The 10,901-nt window shown below is 40.7% G+C and overlaps 1 protein-coding gene across 2 annotated transcripts; it reads left to right on the forward strand.

Moving 5' to 3' along the window:
* The first annotated feature begins 7,174 nt into the window (after positions 1–7,174).
* On the forward strand, positions 7,175–10,027 carry atp5mc3a (ATP synthase membrane subunit c locus 3a). Of its 2 annotated transcripts, none has more exons than XM_061088170.1 (5): positions 7,175–7,236; positions 7,444–7,538; positions 8,315–8,389; positions 9,166–9,356; positions 9,471–10,027. In XM_061088170.1, exons 2-5 carry the CDS (start codon positions 7,500–7,502, stop codon positions 9,583–9,585), a joined length of 420 nt encoding a protein of 139 aa, XP_060944153.1. In that variant the 5' UTR covers positions 7,175–7,236; positions 7,444–7,499; the 3' UTR covers positions 9,586–10,027. The 2 variants fall into 2 exon arrangements, with proteins under 2 accessions (XP_060944153.1, XP_060944154.1); XM_061088171.1 differs by lacking the exon at positions 7,175–7,236 and adding an exon at positions 7,243–7,325.
* Positions 10,028–10,901: the final 874 nt, after the last annotated feature.

The following is a 10,901-nucleotide window of genomic DNA, read 5'->3' on the forward strand; positions in this document are numbered from 1 at the left end:
TTAAGAAAGTCACTCCTAATCATTCAGTCCCTAACCTGGATTAGGACCAGAGCAGAGAAATTGAAGTCAGAGGTTGGCCAATAGATCACACTTTCCTTGAATTCTCTGTTGGTGGCAAACCAATAAACTTAATAGGTGAGGCCCTCTGCCATGAACAACAAAGCCCCATCAGCCGTGCCTCAAAGGTGGAGCCACCTATGGGTCACCGCTGCTGTGACTCCCGACAATATGACAGATTAACGACAACAGGTTGAGCCCTGCACTTTCGGCCGCCCACAATCTCAATTATGTCTGTCTTAATGTACACTGAACAGCCACAATCACAGGGCCATGGACAGGGTAAACACACTTGCAGGAAGCAGACTAGTGACAGGATAATAAAGTGCCATGATTGATTCCGCTTGCTGTGTGCCAGATCGGTTTATTGTGTGGGAGGAGTGGTACCAGATTGTGTAGGATTCTGTGGTGAGCTATCTGTTGTCTTGGTTCAAGAGCGGCGCTGTGACTGGAGGAATGATTCTGTGTAAGTGTTAGGATTTACACAGACATATGGCTTCCGATAACTGCTGTGTCGTATCATGTATATGTTTCAGACCATATACTCATTCCAGTGGTTGCCCACCTAAGTACTTTCTCTAAAGAAATGATATTAATGGTACCACATGGTAAAAAAAACAGTTAAAAGTAAAACCTTGCTTTGAAAAAAGCATTGTCAACATGTTAGCAACATAAACTTTAAGAATCAAAAGTGCAAGATGATGTAGATGTGTAAAGTGTGTATCAAATATCACATTAGATTATTATTGACTATGGATTATTGATTGTCGTCAAGTATAAGTAGCATTGTAGTTGCCGTAGGTGGAGCTAATTTATAAATTTTATTTACTGTTAGATTAGATTTCTTTATTTATCCACACAACGGGGAAATTCACTTAGGTTGTTTAGTCTGTGGCAGTGTCTTATATTTTGTATGATCATCACGTTTTGTTTGTATAGAGATATTTTTTGATACCATTTGAGTAAATGTTCTTAGTTGGAATCCACCACTGAATCTTGACATTACTGTTTTTCTATTTCAGTTCTTCTCCTTTTAATCTCTTTAAAAGTCGTTTTTTTTTTTTTTTTTTTATGACACCAACCTCTTCCTGTTCTACAAGGGTTTAAAAAAGGACCAGTATCACCTGGCTGATGTCGGCAGCAGCAACTGTTTGTCTGTGCTCGAACATCGGAAAGGGAGTTAATGCATATTAATGGGGCCCATAAAAGCAACTAATTGAGCATTCCGGATCTTGCTGAGTTGGGCATCTGTGAGTGACATTGTGCAGCTCCAGGACCTCCACCAGACTGCCTTTATTAGCTCTCTGAACTGAGATGTAGGTCAGGCCATTAAAAGCAGGAAGGGCTCTCTCACTAAACATTGTTGTGACAGCCTCATGTTTGACATGCCCGTCTGTGAGCGGTGCTGAGGAGACGTTTGCGGCAGTGAGCAGCTCTTCAGTAAGGAAACATGATATAACTGCTCGCCACTTAAAAAAAAAGTTAATCTCACTTTAAAGCGATTTAATTGAGCACAATAAAATGCAGCCATATGTGTCCCATAAAAATCCAGAGCGTTCCATGCGAGTGCTAAGTAAACATGCTTATGTGTAACAAGTCTCATATCCAGTGTTTGTAATGTGATTTGGTTAATGATTGAAATAAAGCCTGCACACCCATTTTTTTGCATGTAAGGGGATTTTTGGTAATAAAAGCTGGCATGTGGAAGATTGACAAGCTTAGTGTGTGAAGATCAGTATACATTTATTCAGTTTAACAAAAAACAAAGCTGGGACACTTTCCATATTCAGTCATACACATGTTGTCTAGTTAAATAGTCTTTAAATCAAAACTCGGCTATTACATTTCAGAGTGACGACAGAAATAAACTAAACTAGACAGAACACCACACTAAATCACCATCTAAAACAGTAAGTAGTTGGGCAATAATATTTCAATAGGGGGCAGCACACTGCCATTACAGATTGGCCTTTAAATCATATTTAATTGCTCTTTTGTGTAGTAGACTGTAACTGCAGTTTGACTGGAGCTCCAAACACACCGTGCTCCTGATCTACTATTCTGTGTGCTTCATACACTGTCTGTCTATCAAACACTTCCTCCATATGCCATCCTTAACAACCTTCTGTCTGCAAAAATTAACGTGCATATCTTTGTTAGGTGTCGTAATAAAAAAAGACAACAGTACATCCCCGTAATGGACCACAGCGTGAGGTCAAGCGGATTCCTCTAAAGTGGCCCGACTCGTTTTCCTCCCCTGTCATCAGCCTTGGGTGGCTTTTTACTAAAGTGTCATAAGCCATTTGATTGTAAATCTCAGTGACCTTGAAGTCACTGGAGAAAGCACAGATCCGTAAACCAATCATCGCACGGCTGCCCCTGTCAGCCACGCTCCTGTTCACACAGCCACCGCCTGAATTTCCTGATGTTAAACAGCAGAAGGAATAAAGCTCAGTTCACACCAGTGTTTGTTAGAACACACTGTCGGTTTTAAACTTGATTTAAAATGCAGCGAATGTTTACATTAAATCCTAGTGTTTCTGTTAAGGAATTGTTTAATATTAAAGCTCTTGTTCAGTAGATATAGAGGTTATACAGACTTGGCTTAAAACTCTGTATAAAGACTAATGGTAATGCAAGCCTCAGCATTTCTTTCACTACTTCCAGCTGCACAAAGATCAGTGTTATTATGGATTTGCTGAAAAATCCATTTTTGCGAATGCTAATGTCCTTTACATCTTTCAGGGGTGTAGAGCGCTCGTTGCATTTCTCTGGGATGATTTTCAGAGAGTATCAGAGATCTGCCCATGTTTCTTACTGTGGATTATTGGACCAGCTGCTTGAAGGCTGCACTCTCAGTGAAAAGGGTTCTCAGGTTCTCTGTGTGACCTGCTCATGTTAAAGAATCTTGTTTTCCTCTTGCAAAATCACAAGCTTAGATGTTGGAAAAGCCATTGTTGTTGTTCAGGTCTTTAAAACATGTGACTTGTGTTCATGTACCTATTTTCCAAATGTTCCCTATTTGAACTGGGAAAGTGACGTCAGATACACTCATTTCCCTGATGGATTTTTAACTCTTCAATTATCTTTCTCTATCTTAAATAATGTTGTGGGTATTTAATCAGTCTCTGACTGAATTGTCTGGTGGGGATGGTACAAATCTGTTGTGACTCAAAAGTCAACTTTTCATGCACCAAGTAAAACATCTGTCTTAGATCATTATCATATATTTTTTAGATATCACATTTTTGATTGGCTTCTTCTTCTCACTTAGAACTTCCTGTACAAAAACTGAAAATAACAGTTCAGATAGAAAATGTTTTGGTGTAATATTAATATGGACAACAATGAGGTCACAATGTATTTCTTTATTTATACTACGTAAACATCTTGTACCTTTTAAAAAATTCTTCTCTTTGTCCTTACAAACTGATTTAACAAAGGTTGAATAGCCCTTCGCCTTTAATACTGACAATTTGCTGAGAAATCCAGATGTTTCCATAAGAGGCCATCTGTTTTAATCTGTTACTGGATTTAGTTCATTGAGAATAAACTGCCTGTGTTGATGTATGGCAGCGTAAGATGAACTGCAGCCCTGCAGCCTGCGTATCCTTGGCCTTGACAAAGGAAGGAGCCTCAGTAGTTTCGTGCGGCATCCAGAGATGGAGATTAGCATGGAGCCATCAGCAGCGCTGCAGTCCCTCCCTTCCCTGCTTCTGCTGTCAGACCGCCTCCTCCCTGCTTGTCAGGAGCTCCGTCGAGGAGCTGTAAAAACCTTTTCCCCTCTCCTTAACAACTGCAAAACAACACGCACACACCCCGACTGAGGTGCCGGCTTTTCTGAGGCCTCTGACAGGACGTGCTGCAGGCACAAATTGTAATTCATAAAGGTTAAGGGGGTCAATGCCTTTTATTACCAGTCTGAGTGCATCCAGCTTGATGGGGCGGGCATGCAAATGGAATGTCTCAGATTGTTCTATGCAAGAACTCAGACAGCGAGTGCGTGCGTGCCCGTGAATGGGAGGAAGTAAAAGGTGGGTAAAGGGTGGTGGGGAGGCTGCGTGAGATCGGCTACTCTCTCCACCTTCCACAGTCCATGTAGGACCACACAGCCGCTGCCCGGTTAATTAGACGGTATGACATTGACCTCAGGTGGTTAACGGCCACTTTGATATGTGCTGTCGTGCAATTAATATATTGTAAATCTTCATGTTTTATCATACGGTTAGCTCTGACCTATAAGTGGCTCCATTACACTCGGGCTCACAATATATTCATACATTTTACATTCACATCAACAGAAATACATTATCAACAGTGTCAAATTAAAGATCAGTCATATAATAACTATACCTCTTTCTCTGTACAAAATAACAAGGGCAACGAAGAGGTTTAGACCAATTCTGGTACTGATTTACTCCCAAAAAAATAAGATCAACTATTTTGTCTATGAGATATTTATTTTTGGGTTGTATCAAAACTAATTAATCCATCATGAATTTTACAACACAAAGTCTGTTTCTCCTCTCTTTTGTGTAGTTGCCATGACCTCGACAACCAGGGCTATGATCACATTAGACCCTATTGCACCCTCTGCTGGACCTTTAGAGGAATAACGTGGTTCTTGAATTGTTCAGGTCACATTCAAGCTCCACAGTCTAAGGCCTGACACGACATGTGATGGTTCAATGACCAGATCATATTTTTATTGTATTAAGATCATTTTAACATGAATATAGAAATACTGTGATATTTTGTATAGAATAAAAGAGAATAGAGAGGAACAGAGTAGAATAGAACAGAACACCTATATTTTATATTCTGTTGCAAAGCAGATTATAAATCGAATACAATACAATAATAACAGAAAATAATCTAGAATATAATATGAGGATAGAACAGACTTAGACAGTGTAAAGTAGAATAAGTTAGAATAGACTAAATAAAAACAGTACAGACCAGGAAGTACATCAATTGAACAGAATAGAATAAAACAGAATGAAGGTGAATAGAGCTGAGAGAAACAGCAGCACAGAATAGTGGTGAGTAGAACGGAATAAAACAGAGTAGAGTAAAATAGATTAATTTAGACTAGGATAAATTACAAAAGAGTCAAATAAAAGCAGAATAGCACAGAACAGACGTAAATAGAACAGAATAGAATACATTATTCAGCCAGCTGTTCTGGGCTTTTGTTAATGCATCAGATCCTTCATTGTCGCTCTCAGTATTTCGGGTACATGTATGATCTACTGACTGTATCTACTCAGTGCTCAGGAGGTCAGGAATCTGTGGCTTCATGTGCGCTGTAAAACTGAAAAGATCATACCTGAGGAGCCACTGGGACGTTCCTCCCTCAAAGCCAGCAGAGGCGGACTCCCCCGTGCTCATTACCTTTCCATCACAGACCAGCTGCCATGGAGTCATTCATCACGACTACAAATCCGCCCGGCGTCGGTAGCCTACAGCTCCACCATCAGCCTGCGAGATGCACAGGCAGGGCCCCGAGCCATCCGCCCCCCTGGGCGGCGCCTTAAATTAACACCACAACAGGTGATAGTAGTGGACACGTCAGGGAGCTAAAACTAAAGCTAAAATACTAGAACTGAATTCTAAAAAGTAGAGCTATCCCATCACTCATGTCAGACTGCAATTCAGAATATATTCAAAAGAGGAACATATACCCTATTTCTGGGTGAATTCTTTGATACAGGTTTTGATGGATTTCAGTGAAAACTGTGCTCCTGACTGTCTATGTACAGTCACACATGCAGGAAATGGAAACACGTTCTTCAGAATCAGGTTGAGGATCAAACAAATTTCATCTAAATTGTCATTTCCTGGTTTCATCTGACCCACAGTGAAAAATGTTCAGCTTTGGAAAAGACTCATTCCCTCAGTTTTGGAAAATGATTTAATGTAATATTTTGTCTTTTTTAATCACCATGAATTACAACTTATGGTTTGTGAAAGGAGAGTAAATGGATTTATGTTGTGTTTACCAATCTAATTGATGTCACATGAGTTGAAGTAATTCATTCCGAAATATTTAAAATATCAAGAATTATATATTCTTACTTTGAACTCAGTGTTTGGTTGTATTTACTTGTTAAGCTGAATGCGGCTTTGGAGAAACCAAATGATCCCTTAAAATTCCCCTTAAATTGGGGAAAAAATCTTATTCCACACTGAGAGAGAATCAGGATGTTTCAGCAGAAACATGTTGATGTTGACCTGAGCACAAGACTACAGTTTTTATAGATCCTCTGTTCCATCAAATGGAAATATTCATTTATATTTGTATACACTTTCCTCCAACATTTACACCAACACATCTGGGGCATTTGTCACTGTGGGACCTCGACTAGAACTTGGAATACAACACAAAAATACTACAGTCCCATTTTAGATTACAAACAAATCCGCAGGGATCTAACTTGAAACTTCTCTGGATCTAGCTGAGGCTGGAACTCATAGCTCTCAAGTTAGCTCTGAACAACAGCAGCTGCAAGAAGACTAGAGAAAAGAATCACTACTAATCCTGCCCTCAGACTGGAGTTTGCTATACTTCTTGGAGATTTTAAACTTGTGAGATATGTTTTTTAAGTCTTGTGTTTTTTCTCATTAGATTTGTCTCAGTTGTGTCTGTAATTGTGTTGATGAGATTTTTGGAAACGTGAACCGATACTAACTACACATGTGCAATAACTATTCACACACCCTCCATACATTTAAAGTTCAAGCACCTCTGAATTCTTATAGTCTTAGTTTTGTATCAGACTTTTTATTATAGTAAGCGCTTTTTACCTTGCTTTTTATTTAATTTGTATTTAACTACTGCACTTCTTGGCTTTCTTCTTGTCCAACAGCTTTCTTTGTACTGTTGACCCTGAGTTAACTGCACAACACAAATACAACTTGAAACTTGATTTATCTGAATGCTAAAGGCTCTGTATTCACATCCCAGATCGACACTCACACATTCTGTCAATAACTCTATCTCTCATCAGAATTCTGAGTTGTATCCACACAAGTCCTGCTGGGTTTTGTGATTGAACACTGTCGCAGTGCTCTTGTTCAATAAAGTTTTCGACCTCTCCTGGCTGTCACACATCCGGGCCTCTGCACACGTCACACCGCGCAGGCGCACTCTTCCGCTGTGGAACGACCTCTGCATCGGTAAGTGTGTGATGGGAGATTGAATGAGACTCACTTCTCTAACAAATCCGTCTTCATCCTCCCTCCACAGCGGCCATCGCAGGGCACAAGTGAGCGGGCGGCGCAGGGCGGATGTGGATGTGCATGTTGTTGTGTGTATTTCCTCCGCGGAGGGTTTATTCTGCTGTGTGACCTTACGGCTGCTCTCCGGTTCTTCCCTCCGCACAGAGACCCCGGGATTCACGACAGCATCCAACGACCAACCCCCCCAACACACATAGAAGATGTACGCCTGTGCAAAGTTCGTGTCCACGCCGGCGCTGGTGAGTTGTCTCCCCGGTGTGTGTCCGTGGTGTCCCCGCTCCGAGCCGCCGGGCCTCCGCTTGAACTTGACTGCAGCTCCGTGGCAAGGGTATCTGCAGAGGAGGCCGGCATGCTAACCTGCTAATGCTAATGCACTGGAAGACACTGATATTTAACACGGAGACATCGTAGCTTTGATATTCACAAAGACAATGCACGTTTATGATCTTTACTGAACTGCCCCAGTGTCGAGCTGTGGCTTCCAGCGGCCATGTTCAATGATGGCCGTCAGCTAAGGTCATTATTAGCCTGTGTTAGCTGAGAAAAGATCTGAATCCACCTGGAAACCAGAGGACACCTCTGAGCCACTGATGCACCAACCATCAGCTCCTCTGTTCTGCGTTTTACAATCTGCAAAGTGACGCTGCCTGGTGTTTCTCCAAGGTCACTTTTCAGTTTCTGCTAGCTCCACCTGGCTAACTACTGACAACCACAATATGTCTGCTTGGGAATAAGTTTGCTGTGTTGTAGTCTCCCTGCACATTACATCAACATGTCACTAAACTAACCACAAGAGGCTGTCGGGACAAACTGTTCCAACAAACCTCCAAATGCCACAGGTCACACTGTCACTGAGAGGAATGACAAAGTGACTTTCAAGGTGCCTCCCACCTGCTGTCTGTTTGAGAATAGTACCAACCGTGTGTTTAATGTCGGGTAGAGTTTGTGCTCATGCTGTGTTACTGGACCTGTACTTTTTTTTAAATTATTTAAAATGCTTGTGTCCTTGCTGCAGGTCCGTGCTGGATCCCGGGCTCTTTACCGACCCCTCTCTGCCTCTGTGCTGTCCAGGCCTGAGATCCAATCAGAGGTAAGAGGTCATGCAGGGGCCTTTCTGCAGAGATTGATTGTGCAAATATTGAGTGTCTTATAATTGATGATAAACTCAAATATAATGCCAAATGCTTAGACCTGCACTATGACATTAGAAATGTAGTGCAGCTTGTGCTGTTATTTTTTATGTCCAAGACCAAGCACAGTTGTTTGTGTCTGAACCTGAGCGTGACTTATTTATTTTTTCCCAGATTACAGGCTCTTGCAGTGTAGAGAGTAAATGGCCCAGCCAGCGTCACTGGCCCCGACCTGAACCCATGTATAACTACAAATTTTAGTTATAACAGCCACACTTATTTTGAAATAAAGAAGAAACTTATGTCAATCTTGGTGCTCAATGTTCTTAAAGGTCCAGTTTGTAACATTTAAGAGAGGGATCTATTATCAGAAACTGAATATAAAATAATCCTAGAGGGGTTTTACTTGTGGGTTCCATCTAAATTGTATGAATAGTTTTCTCTACTCAAGAATGGCCTCTTTATATTTAAATACTTTATATTTACATCAGGAGCAGTTCCTCTCTATGGAGGCCGCCATGTTTTTTTTTAAAGTAGCCCAAACTGGACCAACTAAACACCTTTTTGAGTTTCTATGACAACTGAAGGCTGCCACAGGTTCTCTGTCATGTTTGTAAATATTCAGCTGCAACCTCGCCACTAGATGTCACTAAATTCTACACACTAAACCTTTAACGTGAGTGCAACTAATCACTAAGACTTGACAGTTTACACGTTTTGTCTTCTCTTGCTCCAGAGCAATGTCGCTCTGATGCAGCAGAGCCCCCTCACCCAGGTCATCCTGAGGGGCTTCCAGACCAGCGCTGTCAGCAGGGACATTGACACCGCTGCCAAGTTCATCGGAGCTGGAGCCGCCACAGTGGGAGTAGCCGGATCCGGTGCTGGTATTGGGACAGTGTTCGGCAGTCTCATCATTGGCTACGCTAGGTTTGTTTTGCGCTTTTGTCACATTAACTGAAAAAAAAAAAGCGAAATATTCACTTGCATCGATAAGAATCTTTTTCCTAGATGCACTGACAGTATGTTCTTGTTCTCTCTCAGGAACCCATCTCTGAAGCAGCAGCTCTTCTCATATGCCATCCTGGGATTCGCCCTGTCCGAAGCCATGGGACTCTTCTGCTTGATGGTCGCTTTCCTTATCCTGTTTGCAATGTAAAAAGAATCTCCTGTCATGTGACACGCTCATTACAGATGTGACTACATATTTTATTGTGGCTACCAAAATTGTCCCGTGTTGGTGTCATGGAAATGTACATTTTCAAGTCTTTCAGACACTTTCGAAACAAGCAAAACGTGTATTGTACGAATGTAAGAAATTACGTGATTAAAATACATGTATTTGACTATTTAAAAGATGGCAGTAACTTTAATGTGTGGAATCTCAGCGCAGAGAGCGGTCGGCTTTCCTGAATGTCATCTTTTCTGTGAAGCAGCTCTGTGACATCAGCCTTGTTTTTCTCACAGCATCACATGCAAGCTTTTTAGGGTTCGGCTTAATGACTTCTTGGTTCAGATGCAGTTAAATAGTAATGTAATAAGGCAGCAAGTGAGTGCTTGCTTTGTAAATGGCATTGAATAAATCTAGACAATTTAATTAAGTTAAACAATGGGTTCTGACTTTTTTGAATGTAACGGTTGTTCCAAAAACTGAAAATCGTAAGTTAGGCCGATTGGACTGAACTTATTGAGACTGAAACTGTTGAGTCAATCGATTTTAAAATGTCAGTTTCTGTAATCAGGTCATTAATCAATCATAACAGTATAACATTTTGTTATTTACAACTTCTCCAGGGTTTTCTTACACAATGTTTAAGATCTAAAGATGCCACAGGGAATTAATGAACGAGTGTTTTATAGAGTAAATTATTTTTTTCAAAAACAGGCAAAGTAAGTCTAAAATCTATTACATATTTTGCTAATAAATCACCCTTAAGCTAGGAAACTGATATTAAAAGTTTGCACAGGTTTCTGCAATGCATTTATTAGCTAAATATACATGTAAAATGTATTAATGTGCAAACATACAAACCTTTCATAGATAAGTGATGAGATCAAGGTTATTTGTGGAAAGAATTGCTTCATACATGAAAAAAAAGTACTTTATAATTGTAATATTTACTATCACAAAGCCCATGTTTTGTTCAAATGTAGTCCTGACCTTCTCTCCTATTGCAATTGAATAACTAGTTTTACTCTGCATTAATTCAAGTATAAAGCAAAACGAAATTGAAAAGTTACTGAGGATGAACTTAGATGGCTTTTTAAAGCTTTTTTCATATAACACTGACAGCATAGTTACTGTAGTATATGCAGGGGCGGCTCCTGGTACAGGCGACATAGGCGGTTGCCTAGAGTGAAAAATGCTGAGAGGGCGGCACAAGAGACTGAATTATCATGACATGACACATGAAATGTGAAACAATATATTAACGTCACACCATCATCCTCTAAGCCCGGGACGCACCGGAGGTA

Source organism: Limanda limanda, chromosome 16 (genome assembly GCF_963576545.1).
Source record: "Limanda limanda chromosome 16, fLimLim1.1, whole genome shotgun sequence".
Classification (NCBI taxonomy): Eukaryota; Metazoa; Chordata; class Actinopteri; order Pleuronectiformes; family Pleuronectidae; genus Limanda; species Limanda limanda.